Source organism: Zalophus californianus, chromosome 10, assembly GCF_009762305.2.
Source record: "Zalophus californianus isolate mZalCal1 chromosome 10, mZalCal1.pri.v2, whole genome shotgun sequence".
Classification (NCBI taxonomy): domain Eukaryota; kingdom Metazoa; phylum Chordata; class Mammalia; order Carnivora; family Otariidae; genus Zalophus; species Zalophus californianus.
In genome coordinates this window covers 103,859,429-103,878,428 of record NC_045604.1, presented here as the reverse complement: position 1 = coordinate 103,878,428, position 19,000 = coordinate 103,859,429, and the positions used below count along the sequence as shown (strand labels likewise).

The window sequence follows — 19,000 nt, the reverse complement described above, 5'->3', positions numbered from 1 at the left end:
CTGGTATAAGTTTGCCCAAATCTCTGACGGATCCCTACACCATGCACGCAAGGGCAGAGTCAAGGCAGATAAAAGAACTGAACTGATCGGACGCCTGGGTGGCTCAGTGAGTTAAGTGTCTGCCTTTGGCTCGGGTCATGATCTCAGGGTCCTGGGATGGAGCCCGGCATCGGGCTCCCTGCTCAGCGGGAAGCCTGCTTCTCCCTCTCCCACTCCCCCTGCTTGTGTTCCCTCTCTCACTGCCAAATAATAAATAAAAAATCTTTTTTAAATTTTTTTTATTTATTTGAGAGAGAGCGAGCACAAGTGGGGGGAGGGGCAGAGGGAGAAGGAGAAGCAGACTCCCACTGAGTGCGGAGCCCAACGTGGGGCTTGATCCCAGGATCCTGAGATCATGACCTGAGCCAAAGTCAGACTGAGCCACCCAGGTGCCCCTGTAGACAATCTTTTAAATGGAAAAAAAACTCACTAATTTTCAAACAGTTTAGTATACTATTTCTATGGTTCACAGACATATTAACTTCCTCTTTCATAGGAAACCCGACAAGTTGGTCGCTTACATGAAGCACATTATAATATAAAGGCAAAAGTTAATAGCCTTTCAGCAGGGTACTGAGCACACAATTGCCAGTATCAGAAATGCTATTTAGTGGTTAATTACATGCACTGAACTATGAAACAAAATTCACGTACTGTGTTGTTTTCCAGATGGCACCTGGCCTTTGGTAATCAGAAATAAGGATTTCCCATAAATAAAAACCACGGCAGGGCATTTAGTGGTTACTTTAAGTCAACTGGTCTTTCCCGGCTGTGGCACCGTATTATTAAAAGCATTAAGGACCTGGGATTTATGCTGGAATTGATTTAGAAGTCAAAGAATGCACAAGCCTCCTTTTAAAACGAAGGCTTTGTGGCCACAATCACTTCAAAGCGCAACTGCATTCAAATAATCTGACATATCATGCTTTAGCAATTACGGAAGTGTGATTTTTGACACATGGCAATTTTGTAAGTTAGGCAAATCTAAAATGCTAAAAGATGGGCACAACTGTTCCTCTGTTGGAGCTTAGAGTGCTGCAAAATGTAAGTAATGGTGGGGCGCCTGGGTGGCTCAGTTGTTAGGCGTCTACCTTCGGCTCAGGTCATGATCCCAGGGTCCTGGGATCGAGCCCCACATCAGGGTCTGTGCTCAGTGGGAAGCCTGCTTCTCCCTCTCCCACTCCCCCTGCTTGTGTTCCCTCTCTCGCTATGTCTCTCTCTGTCAAATAAATAAATGAAATCTTAAAAAAAAAATGTAAGTAATGGTTTTCAGTGAACATAATCAGCCTCTAATATAGCATTCTAAATCGGAGAGACTCTGGAAATACAAATCTAAAGGCAATTTCTTCTCCAAATTACAAAATTTTGGCAAATCCATACAATACTTTTTTTTTCAGTCCTTTGTAATCCAATAAAACTATGTTGCAATTGTTGGAATCACATATCACTTCAATGATCATTTTGACTACAAAAATAACCATTTAAGCATGAAATCCAATTACTGTCCTTTCATCAGTTTGATCACAGAGCCAGTTGTTTTATACAAATTAGGTTGGTTTTTAAATTTATGTAATTTCCTTCTTTTAGACTGCATTCCACCTTGTTAGCTGCTGAGTTAACACAGCAGAGCAATTATGTATATATAAAATATGCTCCGTTTCCTGCCAACGTTGGCCCCAAACCACTCATGAAAGGCTTTAAAATTCTACTTTAAGAAGCTCAAACATGCCAATAACAAATTTTTTCAAATATTGGTAAGTCTTCCATAAATAGGGGAACCCTCAATGTAGATGATCACATATGTAGTTTGTTGTGTTTTTTTTTGAACCAACATAATCTATTCCAATTCAAATATCATTGGCTTATTTTTCTTGCTTTTCTGTACTGCCTAGAGAATGTTCAACTGAAGTGGCAATGGCAAGCATGCTTTTCTTGTTCCTAATTTTAAAGGGGTGCTTTCAATATTTCTCTTTTGAAAATTATATTTATTGGGGCGCCTGGGTGGCTCAGTTGGTTAAGCAACTGCCTTCGGCTCAGGTCATGATCCTGGAGTCCCAGGATCGAGTCCCGCATCGGGCTCCCTGCTCGGCCGGGGGTCTGCTTCTCCCTCTGACCTTCCCCCCCTCATGTACTCTCTCTCTCATTCTCTCTAATAAATAAGTAAAATCTTTAAAAAAAAAGAAAATTATATTTATTAAAGTTTTTCAGTAGATACTCTATCAGGTTAAAGCAGTTTCCTTCTATTTATTATTTGCTAGGAGCTCATAGCATGGATAGATCTTGAAAAGTATGGAACATTTCTTGTTTCATCTATTGAGGTGCTCAGGTATGCTGTTTCTTTTTTAAAGGTTTATTTTTTAATTTTATTTTTAAACAATCTCCACACCCAACGTGGGGCTCGAACTCACAAGCCAGAGATCAAGAGTCACTTGCTCTACCCACTGAGCCAGCCAGGGGTCCCTGGTGTTTCTTCTTTAAACTGATGATGTGAGGGGCGCCTGGGTGGCTCAGTTGGATGGGCATCTGCCTTCGGCTCGGGTGGTCCCGGGGTCCTGGGATCGAGCCCCGCATCGGGCTCCCTGCTCCGCAGGAAGCCTGCTTCTCCCTCTCCTCCCTGCTCGTGCTCTTTGTCACTATCTGTCTCTCTCTCTCAAATAAATAAATAAATAAAATCTTTAAAAAAAATTAGGAAAGAGAAAGTTGACAATTCGTTTAAAAAATTAAAAAACTGATGATGTGATGAATTAGATTGATATTTTTTCAATGTTAAAACCTTGCGTTCTCTAAAAAAAAACAAAACAAACCCTGCATTCTTGGAACAAGCCCAGTTTTGCTCTAACGGATTCACTTTTTAAAATATTTTTTAAAGATTTTATTTATTTATTTATCTATTTATTTGACAGAGAGCAAGAGAGCACAAGCAGGGGGAGAGGCAGAGGGAGATGGAGAAGCAGGCCTCCCGCTGAGCAGGGAGCCTGAAGCAGGGCTCGATCCCAGGACCCTGAGATCATGACCTGAGCCGAAGGCAGACACTTAACCCACTGAGCCACCCAGGAGCCCCTAACATATTCATTTTTATGCATGCAGTTGGATTCTGTTGGTGGAGATGTTTTTTATGATACCTACACCCATAATTTGGAAGAAGATGGTCCTCTGCCTTTCTCCTGTGGTCCTGGCTTTGTTTTGCATTGAGTTATACTAACCTCATAGAATCCATGCATACTGTTCCTTTTCCTTTTTCTCTATTTTCTGAAAGCGTATGTATTACACTTTTGTGTAATTCCTCAAATGTTTAGCAGAAGTCATCCGTAAAGCTGTTGTGAGTGTTATCATTTTAGGAAGATTTAAAATGCCGTTCAAGAACAAGACAGTGAACTAAAAGCAGTCCCTCTCTTTAAAGTGGATTTCCATCTCCCACTGAAAAGGACAGATGGGGGGGCAGGGCACTTGGGTGGCTCAGTCGGTTAAGCATCTAACTCTTGGTTTCGGCTCAGGTCATGATCTCCAGGTCCTGGGATTAAGCCTCGCATATGGGGCTCCGCGCTCAGCGCCAAGTCTGCTTCAAATTCTCTCTCCCTCTCCTTCTCCCTCCGCCACTCCCCCTGCTCACACTCTCTCTCTCTCTCTCTCAAAATAACTAAATAAAATCTTTAAAAAAAAGACACAGGGGTAAATAGTCAACAGCTCTGGTGGAATGAGCCCAGAGGACCACAGCACATAAAGGAGGAACCCCTAACCCAGATTCAGCAGTGGAAATACCTAAAAGAAACCTAAAAGGAGTGTAGATGAAATAAAAGGGGGAGGTGGTCCTATAGAGAGTGGCAAAGACCTAAATACAAAAGAACAGGACTCATCCTCTGAAGCAGGGGTCATTTTGTCTGGCAGAAGAGAGGAGACAACAGAGAAGTCTGCATCCTAAAACACTTGGCGAGTAAGGAACTGAGCGTGCCGAGAGCAATGAGGAGCCCTTGAACTGAAGGGTTTTGAGCAGGGCGATGACATAAGCAAATGTGCCAGTTACTAAAACCGCTCTGACTACTAAGTGGAGAATGTGTTGGGAACTGGCCAAGAGTGAAACTTCAGGCAGGGAAATCAAGTAGGAGACTTTTACGATAATCCATGAGAAACGCAGTGGTGACTTAAGCCAAGATGGTGGCAGTAGGCAGCAGGATAAAGAGAAATATAGCATACCTTTTATTACTTTGTTGTTGCTGTGTTAACCTAGTCAAATATTACATGTAATAATAGATCTTTGGGCATTTATCGTTAAAGGTAGATATTGAATTAAAAAAAAAAAAAAAACCACATGGGGCACCTGGTTGGCTCGGTCAGAAGAGCATGTGACTCTTGCTCTTGGGGTTGTGAGTTTGAGCCCCACGTTGGGTGTAATGATTACTAAAGAAAAAAATAAGCTTCTTAAATAAAAAAAAATTGCAATGAAATACCACTTCATCCCCACACTAGAATGGTTATAATTCAAAAGACAGGCAATAAAAAGCACTGGTGAGGTTGTAAAGACAAACGCTTCATATACTGATGGCTGGAATGCTAAATGATGCAGCTACCTTGGAAAGAATCTGGCAGCTCCTCAGAATGAACTGAAAACATGTCTACACAAAATCTTTTTTTTTTTTAAGACTTTATTTGAGAGAGAGAGTGAACTAGAGAGAGTGCACATGAGGGGGCAGAGGGAGGGGGAGAAGCAGGCTCCCCGATGAGCAGGGAGCCTGATGAGGGGTTCGATCCCGAGACCCCGAGATCCCGACCTGAGCCAAAGGCAGATGCTTAACCGAGTGAGTCACCCAGGGGCCCCTCTACACAAAATCTTGTATGCAAATGTTCATGGCACGATTATTCATAATAGCCAAAAAGTGGAAATAACCCAGCTATGCCGTCAACCGGTGAAGAGATAAACAGGTGGTATACCCATACAAATGGACTATTATTTGACAACGTAACAAGCGACCACACACTGGGGTGGCTGAAAACAACAGAAATTTTTTTCTCTCACAGTTCTGAAAAACCAAAATCAGTATCTCTTTTCTGATATTCTCTACTTGATGAGTATTTCCCTTAATTCTTTATAAACACGTGTTCCTTTAGTTCTTTGAACATATTTGTAATAGCTGATTGAAAGTCCTTGTCTACTAAGTCCAGCGTCTGGGCCCCCTCTGACAGTTTCTAGTTACTGCTTTTCTCCTGTGTTTGGGCTACTCTCCTGTTTCTCTGCATGTCATGCACACCAGAGTTGGTGTATCAGCTCCGCCATGTATTACCTGTGTGACCTAGAGCAAGTTACTTTACCTCTCTGAGCCTCATTTTTCCCAAATGGGAGCTAGAAACTCCTCTGTGGGAAGGATTAAATGAGATCTGTCTTGGGGTGCCTGGGTGGCTCAGTCAGTTGAGCGTCCAACTCTTGATTATACGCTGGAGCTTCCCAAGTTCCTCCATGGCTATCTTGTGCCCCAGATCTCCTCAAAATTGCAGCGAGTCACTTGCTTGCCCCAAACGGCAATGAAGCCTTAGGCGGCCATGACATTGGCCTTCCTCCATTTGTTTGCCACTAATTGATATTATTTTCAAACACTGCCTCTCACCATGGGTTTTTTTGCAGAGCTCCAAATCAGGTCAGCCCCTCCAGCGGCCGGAAGGCTGCCAGTTTTCAATGGCCACCATGTCCTGGCCTTTGGGGGTGGGGGGTGGGTAACGGGAGCCACCTGGAGATAAAATGTCAGAGACGCCACCATTATTAATGAGGCTGTCGAATTTTTGTTGAATAAATGCCTTTCAATTTGCTGTCTGCCTTTGGTTAACTTCCAGGGTACTGAAATGTTTGTTTTTGATAACTTTGCCAGTTTTTACCATTGCTTTTTTGAGCCAAGACCTTCACCAAGGTCTTGCCTGGGTCACTTGCCCTCCTTGTCCCTCATTCCTTCTTACAATACGCTAAACACAAGGTTCTTCTTCCTCACGCATCGTTAACAACTCTTTCAGAAAGGATCTGAGAGAAAATCTTTTTTTAAACATTTTTCTGCATATTTCTACTGCAGAAATCTACACGGACCTATCTTTCATTATGTTCAGGATTCACAGTGTTTCCTCACTTCTGGAGAAATCAGGACTCAACAATTCCAGAAAACTCTTAAGTCATTCTACCTTCAAATATTACCTCTACCTCGTCCTCTGAATCATACTCTTTCTGGAAACTCTATTAGATGCTGAATATTCTGATCCTATTGTCTGTGTCTCCTAACTTCTTTTTCATATTTCTTTCATCATTTCAGCTCTCTGTACTCCTTGAAATTTCTTATCACAGTTCACTCATCCTCTCTTCCACGGTGTTCAGGCTGCTATTCAATCCACGTGTTGAAGGTGTCACTGTGATCTTTGTTTCAGTGACTACATTTTTCATTTTTATTTATTATTTTTTAAAGGTTTATTTATTTATTTATTTGAGAGAGAGAGAGAGAGAGAGACAGCAAGAGAGGGAACACAAGCAGGGGGAGTGTGAGAGGGAGAAGCAGGCTTCCCGCCGAGCAAGGAGCCTGATGCGGGGCTCGATCCCAGGACCCTGGGATCACGACCCGAGCTGAAGGCAGATGCTTAATGACTGAGCCACCCGGGCGCCCCTACATTTTTCATTTTTAGAAACTCTGGTTGTCAAATCCAGGGGGGTTTAAGGTGTTTGTTTTCTTAGGATTTGGATTTCTTATTTTATGTCTTTAATCATAATCAACATATTGAACTTTATGTTCCCTTTCATATTGTTGTTGTATAATCTCAAGATGGGGGCCGGGGGGGGGCGGCTCTGATTGTCCTAATTGTTGTGCCTCTGAGTCATGAGGGAAATTATCTCAAGGCGCTGACTTTTTTTAAATTTTTTTATTTAAAATCAATTAACATATAGTGTATTATTAGTTTCAGAGGTAGAGGTCAGTGACTCATCAGTTGCGTATAACACCCAGTGCTCCTCACATCAAGTGCCCTCCTTAATGCCCATCACCCACTTACCCCATCACCCCGCCCACCTCCCCTCCAGCAACCCTTAGTTTGTTTCCTAGAACTAAGAGTCTCTTACGGTTTGTCTCCCTCTCTGATTTCATATTATTTTGACATTTTTAGACTATAAACTCATCATTTGTTTGTTTTTCATTTTATTTGGAGAATCACTTACAGTCTAGGGGCACACATTCAGGACCCCCATCACGCCCCATCCTTACTTTTTTTTTTTTCTTCTTCAGGAGTATCTTTATTTCTGTTGATTTCTTGGCTTGCAAGAGACTGAACCATTCCTGTGGAGTGATCTGGAATCCCGCACATGTGAAATCAGGTCAAGGGTTTTGAATTCTCACACCGAGGTGGACAAGCTTGCTTGTCACCCCCCACCCCGACACACTGTCTCTACTTAGGCCTTTCACTGACAGTGGCTTTTCAAGACTCAACTCAACAGGGCTCTTGGGTACAATGTCCATTTTGGGGGGGCTCGCTAGGCGTGGAGCCCAACACGGGGCTCGATCTCATGACCCTGAGATCAAGACCTGAGCTGAGATCATGAGTCAGACGCTCAACCAACTGAACCACCCGAGAGCCCCTACAATTTCCATTTTAGGTGGGTCCAGGCTGCCATATTTAGCCAAAAAAAAAATGTATTTACGTATATGTGTGTTTGCATGTAATGCATATATCTGTCTGTATACACACGTATACGTATATGCATGTAATGCATATATCTGTCTGTATACACACACACACAAATGGGCATCCTGTGGTATCCTGTACTTTTCTCGCAACCCTAGTACGGAGTCTCATCTCCCGTCACTCCTGGCTAATGACCTTCATTGACATCTAAGGGAATTACCAACATTATCAACTCATTGGCTATCATCTACCGTGTTTAGTCCCCTCTTTGTTCCTAGACTCCTGGGATTTCTCTGTCATGGGAGCTCAGCTGTGCATTTAAAATAAATTTAAAAATTTTATGGAAACATTTCAAAGAATTTCACTAGCAGAGTTCTCTGGTTATCTTAGCCTGCCAAATCAGAGACATATGGGGAGGTTTTGCAGGAGAACAAGCTTCATAGCCCCTCTTGTCCTGCCAAAATTCTGATACAGCCTGCTAGGGAGTATGCCAAAATCTGGGTGGAGCTGGGGCCAGATTAGGGTGGGGGTGGGGATCATTTCTGTGTAATTTTAAAGCAACACACAACTTGATTCCTGATTCAATTCCTAGTGTCTTAGATTTTTGTATCCCCAACACCCAATGCAGTTTAATGGCCCACAGGAGATACTGGATAAATATATGTTGAATGAATGAATGTCCGACACGTAGGCCGACACGTTGTGGTCAGCAAAATGCCCATTGTTCAGGTCTGATATGCGATCAAACCAGGTAGCACCTGACAGCCCAGCACATAGTAACTGCTCAATAAAAGGCCATTTTCCCTCCCTCTAAAACAGGAAAGAGTTGCTCCCCAAGGCCCCATGGGCTGGGCAGGCTGGGGTCAGACTAATCCCGGGGTGTGGACAGCCTGCATTCAGTCTTGGTCCATGTCTCTGACCATCTTGATGGAGCTCAAGTGGGAATCATGTGGGTTGGCCTAGATTCCATTCTGTGGATTTGGACCTGCAAGTGCCTGATGAATGGGCCAGTCGGCCTGGAGGACGAGAGGCCTAGGTGGTGCCCCAGGGATCTGGATTAGGCCCCACCTGTTTATCTGTTGAGGGTGTGGCACAGAATTGAGAAGGATTAGGAACACCCTGAGTGACAGTCAGGACCCCAGGGCCTCTTTCGCCCCTTAAAGCCTTGGCTTGCTTTCTCCACTCCCTCCCACCTCCTCCATTCTGTCCTCAGACTCTCAGACTCTTTCCTGACTCTAAGACTCTCCCTGGAGGGCTCCTCCTCCGGGAGCCCTCCCCGGGGCCTCAGGCTCGCTCTCCAGGTCTCTAGCCCAGACGCCAACTTCCCCTTCCCCCAGCATCCTGCCCTCCTCCTGTGACTCTGCCTCTGGAGTGTCCTCCCCGCCCAGCAGTGGCCCACGCTGGACACTTGGGAGTCGCCCTGGACTCCGCCCTCCCCTTCCTGAATCTGCTTAGTCACCAGGTCTCCTGGATGGAGTCCACCTCTGGGTGCCTCTGTAGTCAGGCCTCCCCACTGTCACCTGAGGTCGGACCCAGCACCCCCCCTTGGACTGTCACACCTCCTCACTCCCCCAGGGATGGTGGCCCCAGAACCTGACCAGGGCTTTGTCTGCTTCCAACAGGGTTTTGTTTTGCTTCTACTTTTAAATGCGCCTACGCTATAAACTAGAGGATTCTCATACAAAGAAAGAATTCTGGATACTCTTGAGAAGTTCTCTGGACCCACATGCATTTTGCCCCCTTGGAGGGACTATCAGCTGTCCCCAAGTAGCAGCCGTTCCCTTCAGAGGGGACTCCTATCTCCCCTGATGATCACAGACCCCCCCCCCCCAGGCTGCCTTGCCCCTCAAGGCACTTAGACTAAGGCTCCTTTCTCCTACCCACCAGCACCCTCACTGCTCCCACTGACATGCCAACATTGTCCCAGGTTGTCCCAGCGGTTTGGTGGCTTGCTTAAGCCCCTGCAGATAAAATCTGCCTCCTTAACCTGGCACTCAAGGCCCTTCCTCATTCCACCCAGGCCCCCTCTCAGCCTCATCCCAGTGCTTCTGAAACCCTCCCAGATCCTGGAAATCCCACGCCCACCCTACTGTCCCAGGGCCATTCTGATTATCACCTGGGCTTTTGGTTCTGCTTAGCTTACAAATGACTGTACACAAAAGTTAACACACAGGATAAAATGCTGTGCCAATGGGCTGTTGTTGAGATTTCCCCCAAACTTTGTATCATGATAAATTTCAAATATTAAGAGAAGTTGAAATAATGGGTTTATGAGCCCCTTAGGCCCACCATCTATATTCAATGATTGGTGACATTTACCTGGGTGTGTATAGGCTTGGTTGGTTGGTTGGTTGGTTTTGCTGAGCCAGTCGAAATTAATTCCCAAAGATTGTAATATTTCACTTCTTGAACACACTGAATACTTCAACATGCATGACCCAAAACTACGTCCTCTTCAAAACCACAATCCCGGGGCACCTGGGTGGCTCAGTCAGTTAAGCATCTGCCTTCGGCTCAGGTCATGAGCCCAGGGTCCTGGGATCAAGCCCCGCATTGGGCTTCCTGCTCTGCGGGAAGCCTGCTTCTCCCTCTCCTTCTGCCCCTCGCTCTCCCTGCTTGTGCTCTCTCTGTCAAATAAATAAATAAAATCTTCAGAAACAAAAACAACAACAACAAAAAAAAACCACAACCCCAGGGCACCTAGCTGGCTCAGTCGGTAGAGCATGTAACTCTTGATCTTGGGGTCGTGAGTTCAAGACCCACGTTGGGTGTAGAGATTACTTTAAAAAATAAAATAAAATCTTAAAAAACAAAACAAAACTACAAGTCCATTATCAGACTCAAGAGAACTAACAGTAACTCCCAGTATTATCATCTGATATCTAGTCCCTAGTTAAGTTTCCCCAATCGTTTCAGAAAAGTATTTTATAGTTGTTTTGTTTTGTTGGTCACATAAGGAACCAGTCAAAGCTCTGGGGCTACTTTGCCTGCTGGGGTTTTTAATTCCCTGTTAACTCTGAAACATGGCCCCCATCAATCCTTTTCTTTTTTTTTTAAGATTTTATTTATTTGTCAGAGAGAGAGAGAGAGCACAAGCAGGGGGAGCAGCAGACAGAGGAAGAAGCAGGCTCCCCGCTATTCCATCTTCCGTCTCTGCTGGAATACCTCCAGTGACGGGGCTCTCACTACCTCATATGGCAGTGCCTCTATTGTCAGACAGCTCTGGTCACTGTCCGGTCGCCCCTCCTCTCATATCTTTCAGCTATTACCCAAGTCCAATCCTCTCGGCATGCCTCTCTGCAGCCACGGGAGCCTTCCCTTCTCCTGGCTAAAAGTCCCCAAGTCTTCCTCATTTTACATATACGACGCAGTCTCCAGACCTCTCCCCACACTGGGAACGAGCGGCATTTTATTTCCCTACCTCTAAAACTGCACTGCTCAGGCCCGATATGCTTCTCCGACCAGTCAGAAGCATGCACTTGCCCTGACGTGGCCTTTTGTGGATTTTGGCGATGGAAACCAACTCAAACTGGCTTAAGAAAAATGAACCAAAGCACAAATCAAATCCAGTGGCTCACCAAGCAGTTCCAGCTGAGCAACCGCAGCAAGGGAGGGTTTGCCTCCTGCAAACAGGCATCGATTGCGAGGAAGGCGACTGATTGACCTGCTGGGTCATGTGCGCGCCATCTGGACCGATCGCCATCCCCAAGAAGCTGGGGACCATGCCTGTGCAGGCGTGGATGTTCTGTCCTCGCTGACGGGGGGCAGATGGGTGTGTGCACGAGAAACTGCAATGCTGGTAGAGCAGAGCCAGTGGATGTCTGTTGACATTACCTTAAAGATGGGTGGCATTTGCTTCCCCACCTCTCAGAACGACTTTTCCAGCTGGGTACAAATTCCACATCAGCTCAGTTTTAAAAAGCCACGCGCCTCACTTATCCAGAAGTAATGCTACAAGCTTTTCAAAAATTCATTTCTTCAGCAAGCATGAGCGGCCCAGCCATTTGCCTGTGCTTCGGGGGGATGAATGGGCTAGAAATGAACCCCATGGGGCCCTCAGACCGGACGACCCACAGCACAGTTGGGGAGGCAGACATGCCAACAGACCATGCTGTGAGGGGCTCCCCGGAGGAAGCAGCATGTGCAGGGAGCGCAGAAAAGAGGTAGGGGGTTGTCTGGTGGGTTTGTGGGAGCAACGGGGACACAGAGGGAGGGGCGTTCTGGGAAGCGGGAACAGAATAGGCAAAGGCACAGAGGTGAGCAAGGACTTGGGAGTGCCTGGCACCAGAGAAGGACTCAGTGTGGGGGACAGACTGGGGATGGGGATGGGGCTGGTCAGGTAAGACCAGACGGTGACTTCCAACCAAGCACAGTGACACCTGTGGCCCCAGGGTCACCAAGCTCCCCCAGCTTTTACGACACAACTAGCCATCCAGCACCTGGGCCAGGAGACTCAGGAAGCTCAGTGTCTCCCCTGCCAAGTGCCGCTGAGGTCTCCGGGGGAGGGCTTCCAATTAGCAATAAACCTCATTGGCGGCGACACTGCCTCCGCCCAGAACTCCAGGGAGGGGTTCCATCCCAACCTCGTGACTTGTCACCACTGCTTCAGATGATCTTCTAGCTCTCCCCATTTTTTCTGGCTCTCTGATCCTCTTCACCCCCCCACAATGTGGACCTTCCCTTTCTTCCTGAGGCTTGAGCTGTCAGAGCAGAATCCCGGGGCCAAAAAGAAAAGCCAGAAGTGCATACGGAGGGCCTCCCCCTGGCATGGATCCCCACCCATCATCCCATACCTTTCAGGACCCTACCCCTCAACAGCCTGCCACCTCTCCCTTCCCTTTGGCGTCGGCTCTTTGCTAGAAAAACAAATTTAGGATAAAAAACAAGTTCAGCGGTGCTCCGAGTGGGGCAGCTTTTGCAGGAGTCTGCCCCATGCTGTGTGTACCACCCCTATGCTTGCTCTTCTGTGCGTTCGGAAACCTCTGAGCCAGTCCCAAGAGGAACAAAAGCAAAATTCATCCCTGCGCCCCTGGATATGGCAACCGTCCATCTTTCAAGTAATCGTCCAACCCCTACTTGCCGAGGAGTGGACGGTGTTCCCTGCACAGCTTTCTCCATTCGGTTCTATATCCGGCTCTTGTAGGGACGCGGCGAGAGCATCCATGTCCTTCCCTGGCCTGGTGCCCAGAAATGTGCTGCCCTTGAATCGAAATCTTCCTTGATCAGACAGTCAGAATATTCTTGGAAAGGAGAAGTTGGCACCTGATTTCCAAGCTGAGGGTTTCTGCGGGCCTCCCCCTCTCCCACCTCCCTCCCCTCGAGCCTTGCTGGGTCTCCCTGATGCAAATGCAAGGGAGTTGCATTTCCAAGGGTAGGCCAGAGAAAGTGGGAACATCCCAGGCGGAAACATCTGCACTGAGCCACGTCACTTTCGTGTAAGGCGGTGGCAAGAGCCGGGGCTACAGTTTGTGATGCCCGTGCTGCCCAGGACCAAGCTCCAGCTCCCACCCTGTGCCCTTGGGAAGCTCGTGGGGGGGAGTTTCACAGTAGTGCTCTGGTCCACTCTTCTATCAGGGGCTCACAGACCCCCATTAAGGCTCCATTATTCTCCCGCTTACTGCCCCGGAGCCTTGTCTGCAGATGGCTGTGGTTTGCCCAAGCATCAACGCCTTCCGGTGCCCAGAGAGCCTGCAGAAAATGGACAAGATCAGCCCTGCCCTCCAGGCACTTGCTGACTGTCCGCAGGTCAAAAGAAATCCTGAGGCTCTTCTTGAGCAAGGGTGTTCCTGGTGGTGAGGGACAGCAGTTGCCCTGGGAAAGGGGAACTGGGTGGTCTGGAATCCAGGGTGTGAGGGAGACAAACCTCGCTGTCTACTCATGGATGAGGTCTGAATCCTGTCCGTTGTGCACACCAAGTATGCTTTCATAAACGCTTTATATATACGTGAACACGTACACATCTATACATACACTTACCTGTCAGAAAAGTATACATGTCAGGAGTGTTTGGGGAGTATAGAAATTGGGCTTTCTGGGGGAGGTGACATTTGAGATTGGTTTTGAAAGTGAACGAGGGGCGCCTACGTGGCTCAGTCAGTTAAGCAGCTGCCTTCGGCTCAGGTCATGATCCCAGGGTCCTTGGATCGAGCCCTGCATTGGGCTCCCTGCTCCACAGGGCGTCTGCTTCTCTCCCTCTGCTTCTCCCCCTGCTCCTGCTCTGTCTTGCTTGCTCTCTCTCAAATAAATAAATAACATCTTGAAAAAGAAAGAAGAAAAGAAAGGAAGAAAGAAAGAAAATGCGCCCATCAAGAAGCGGGGGAGGGTGACAGAGGGACAGCTCGGAAGGAGGAAGGGCATGGGTAACCAGACAACCAGGCAGGAAAAAGTGCGATGTGTCTGGGGGACCCTGCGCTGTGTAAGGCTGTCACCGAGGCTCCCCAGGGAGCTAGAGCTCCTCGGGTGGGCAGCCCTGCCAGAGGAGGAGCCCTGCAGGGAAAGCCTGAGGGTCAGAAAGGGCTGTAAACAGAATGGGGGGGGGGGGGCGGAGGATGAAGAAAGCAAGCCAAGGCTTTAAGGGGCAAAGGAGGCCCTGGGGTCCTGACTGTCACTCAAGGTGTTCCTAATCCTCAATTCTGTGCCACACTCTCAACAGATAAACAGGTGGGGCCTAATCCAGATCCCTGGGGCACCACCTAGGCCTCTCGTCCTCCAGGCCGACTGGCCCATTCATCAGGCACTTGCAGGTCCAAATCCACAGAATTCCGGAATCTAGGCCAACCCACATGATTCCCACTTGAGCTCCATCAAAATGGTCAGAGACGTGGACCAAGACTGAATGCAGGCTGTCCACACCCCGGGATTAGTCTGACCCCAGCCTGCCCAGCCCATGGGGCCTTGGGGAGCAACTCTCTCCTTTCTAAGGCTGCGCTGCCCAATATGGGAGCCACTAGCTACCCGTCACTATTTATATTTCAGTGTCCATTAATGAAAATTAAAAATCAGCTCCACAGCCACATTACTACCTTTCAAGTGCTGGACAGCTCAGTGAATACCCCCTGAGGTGTTTCTGATTTTGCACACCAAAGTGACCTGAAATTTTTCTCATCACAAATTCTTTCAAATGGTCAGTGAAACAAATTATTTCAAATGCACAGCTGCATTCGCACAAAAGAAAGAGAAATCCCCAGATGCCAGAAACAAGAGGGCCCTGTCCCCCACAGATGACAGCTAACAAGCTCACCCTGCTTTTGCCCTGCGCTGAGGAAGGGGTGAGCAGCAGGGGTTGGGCTTAGAGCCCAGGTGGGGACAGAAGACAGCCGTGGGGCACACCCACGTCCAGAGGGGGTCCTGAGATCTCTGAGAAGTGAATTGGGGACCGTGAGAAAATCTATAGGGAGGTAACAAGCACACTTTTTCTGTTTCAGCCTGAGAATCCAAAACTCCCAACCCAGCATCACGTGATTTGAGATGTCAATTTACCGGACTGGGACAGTCCAGAAACTCCCAGGGCAAACACTGACATAAATACTGAGCCCAGTGTGATGGTCCTCCTGGGGCATAAGCAAAGGGGAAAAGCTCGGAAGCCATAACTCCATTCTATCCAGGCTGCAACAGATTCTAGTGGAGGAAAGGATCATTAAGAACCAGCCACCCTAAGGATGAGCTCACATTAAGAAATGTCAAAATCCCTGGGGGGACAACGCGCTAGGATTGAAACTCAGAGAACACAACAAACAGAAGATGAGAAGCCTAAGATCTCCTGCACACACAACGATCTGAAAGACAACATCAAATGAGGCCTAAAAAGGACTATAAAAAGTGTGAGCCTTTAGAGGGAAGAAGAAACTGGGAGTGGGCACTGGGGTGGCTTCTGTGGGTTCTGCAATGTTCTGAGTCCTGACCCTGGCATTGATTCCAAGGGTTTGTTCACTTTTGTAAATTTAGTGAGGGGTACACCTATAATTTGCATACTTCTCCAGATGTACTTATAATTCACTTAAAATGATTTAAGGGGTGCCTGGGTGGCTCAGTCTGTTAAACATCTGACTCTTGATTTCGGCTCAGGTCATGATCTCAGGGTGGTGGGATCGAGACCCACAACGGGCTCCACGCTCAGCAGGGAGTCCCTTCAGATTCTCTCTCCCTCTGCCCCTTGCCCCACTTGGTGTCTCTCTCTCTCTCTCTCTCCTCTCACCCTAAAGTAGATAAATTTAAAAAAAAATTTTTTTAATGATTTAACAAATGATTAAAGGAAAAATGTTAGGAATCAGAACTCCAAAGAATAAGACATCATAGGGGGGCAGATGTGTGGAAGAACCAAGTAGAACTTTTAAAAATGAAACATGCACTCCATGAAACAAACTTTTTTTTTTTTTTTTGAGAGAGAGAGAGAGCGTAAGAGAGCGAGCGGGGAGGAGGGGGAGAGGGAGAGGAGAGAGAGAATATTAAGCAGGCTCCACGCTCAGCACAGAGCCTGATATAGGGCTCGATCTCACAATGCTGAGATCAAAATCAAGAGTCGAAATAAAGGGCGCCTGGGTGGCTCAGTTGGTTAAGCGACTGCCTTCGGCTCAGGTCACGATCCTGGAGTCCCAGGATCGAGCCCCGCATCGGGCTCCCTGCTCAGCGGGGAGTCTGCTTCTCCCTCTGACCCTCTTTCCTCTTGTGCTCTCTGTCTCTCATTCTCTCTCTCTCAAATAAATAAATAAAATCTTTGGGAAAAAAAAAAGAGTCAAAATAAAGAGTCGGATGCTTAACTGACTGAGCCACCCAGATGCCTTGAAACAAACTTTTAAAAAGGAAATGAGTTATATAGCAGGTTAAAATAGCTAAAATCAAAACTAGCCAGCTGGGGGATCACATGTCTGTGGAACAGATTCTCTATGCCCAGAACGCACATAGAGCTAAAATAAGGGGAAGTTAGAAGGCATTGAAGAGAGAATAACAGAAGTGAACACAGGTCTAGGAGGATCCTCTAAGGAGAAAGAACAGGAGACGGGCCATATTTAAAGACATAATGATGACTATATTTTCAGAACTGTCAAAAGACGCAAGTTCAAAGATTCAAGAAGCACAAACCTGACCCATACTTAGAAATGGTAAGTCTTCATTTAGAAACCATCACGGTGAATGTGCAAAACAAACAACAAAAAAAGTTTAAAGCTACCAGAGGGGAAAAAATGCTGATTATCTAACCATAATGATGAGGGAGCAGAAGGCAAGCTGAGGACAAATCACAGCTGGCACCCCACAACCACCCTCCAGCCCCCCAGCCCCTCCAGCCCCAACTCCTGGGTGGGATATGTGTGACATTCCTCCAGGAAACTCCCGACTGCCTTTTTTTAATTCATTTGAAAGAGAGAGAGAGAGACAGAGAGACAGAGAGAGCACAAGCAGGGGGAGAGGCAAAGGGAGAGGGAGAGGGAGAGGGAGAAGCTGACTCCCCGTTAAGGTGGAGCTCGATCCCAGGATTTAGACATCATGACCTGAGCCATCCAGGGGACCCTCCAGGCTGTCTTAATGTTAATGCTTTGTTAGAGGGAAAAACAACCTTAGCTTGACAATAGCAAGGCCTCTAGTGTCCTCAGAGTCTTTTTTTTTTTTATAATTTTTATTGTTATGTTAATCACCATACATTACATCATTAGTTTTTGATGTAGTGTTCCATGACTCATTGTTTGTGCATAACACCCACTGCTCCACGCAGAATGTGCCCTCTTTAATACCCATCACCAGGCTAACCCATCCCCCCACCCCCCTCCCCTCTAGAACCCTCAGTTTGTTTTTCAGAGTCCATCGTCTCTCATGGTTCGTTTCCTCAGAGTCTTCTTTAGCAAATGAAAGTCCTTTTGGGTACCTCCCTTTTTCCTTACCTCCCCCAACTCCCAAGTATATAATCAGCCATTACAACCCCAGGGTGGCAGCTTTTTCTGCCCGCGGGTCTTTTTTTTTTTAACTTTTTGTTTTTTAAGATTTTATTTATTTATTTGACAGAGAGAGACACAGCGAGAGAAGGAACACAAGCAGGGAGAGTGGGAGAGGGAGAAGCAAGCAGGCTTCCCACCGAGCACGGAGCCCAATGTGGGGCTCGATCCCAGGACCCTGGGATCATGACCTGAGCCGAAGGCAGACGCTTAATGACTGAGCCACCCAGGCGCCCCTGCCCACGGGTCTTTAATAAAATCACTTTTTTGGGGCACCTGAGTGGCTCAGTTGGTTAAGCGACTGGCCTTCGGCTCAGGTCATGATCCTGGAGTCCCGGGATCGAGTCCCGCATCGGACTCCCTGCTCAGCAGGGAGTCTGCTTCTCCCTCAGACCCTCCCCCCTCTCATGCTCTCTCTCTATCTCATTGTCTCTCTCAAATAAATAAAATCTTAAAAAAAAAAATGACTTTTTTGCACCAAAGATGTCTCAAGAATTCTTTCTTGGCCATTGGCTTGGGACCTCACCAATATTCCAAAACTACATCAGTAAGACTGACAGCAGAGGGGTGCCTCCTGGCTGGCTCAGTCAGAGGAGCGGGCGACTCTTGATCTCAGGGTCATGAGTTTGAGGTAACTTAAAAAATAAAAAGAGTTCTAGGGCCCTTATCTTGTTTGCAATTAATTTTTGGCTTTGTTGAATCAAAAATGCATGCTGGATACTGAATGACAATTTCTAAAATATTTTAAATAGAATTATTATAAGACAGGTTGGGGGAAGGAATAAAAGGTATTGACCAATTTAATACAATGACATAAATAATTCAAATACCTCAGTAATCACAATAAATACAAATGGACTAACCTGCCAATTAAAGGGTTATATGATTGTATGCTATTGATAATATTTAACCATCTGCTATTCGCAAGAAGCTCACCTAAAAATACAAAGATTCAGAAAGGCTAAACGTAAGGAAATGAGGGAAAAACATGCAAGGCAAAAGAAAGCTGGTGTGCAGGTGTGTCCCACACATTAGTATGGACATAGTCTAGCAAACCTTAAGTCAAAAACAGAACAAAACAAAACACTAGTAGGAATAAAGAGGGTCACTACATGATGTTAAAAGGATCAGTTGCCAAGAAGATAAAAGAACTGAAACGTGTATGCCCATAACCATAGTCTCCAAATACACAATGCAAAAATTTACAGACTTACGAAAATAAATTTGACAAATCCACAATCACAGTGAAAGACATTAAAATACCTCCCCCACCAGTTGAGAGCTAGATCCAGCAGACAAAAACTAGTATGGACAAAAAAGATTTAAACGACCTTCATAGGGCACCTGGCTGGCTCAGTCAGAAGAGCGTGGGATCCTTGATCTTAGGGTCGTGAGTTTAA

At 46.6% G+C, this 19,000-nt stretch overlaps 1 protein-coding gene across 3 annotated transcripts in view; it reads left to right on the top strand.

Moving 5' to 3' along the window:
• LIMK1 (LIM domain kinase 1) overlaps nucleotides 1-15,680 on the top strand; it is a 52,362-nt gene extending 36,682 nt beyond the window's left edge. Inside the window, exons 16-17 of one of the 3 annotated variants that reach the window (XM_027612909.1) lie at nucleotides 7,281-7,369; nucleotides 15,102-15,121. In XM_027612909.1, the coding sequence (XP_027468710.1) occupies nucleotides 7,281-7,369; nucleotides 15,102-15,106 (94 nt within the window). In that variant the 3' untranslated portion in view covers nucleotides 15,107-15,121. Of the gene's footprint in view, nucleotides 1-7,280; nucleotides 7,398-15,101 lie in introns of those variants that run through there. The other 2 variants (XM_027612913.1, XM_027612908.1) reach the window with 2 other exon arrangements.
• The last annotated feature ends 3,320 nt before the right edge of the window (nucleotides 15,681-19,000 follow it).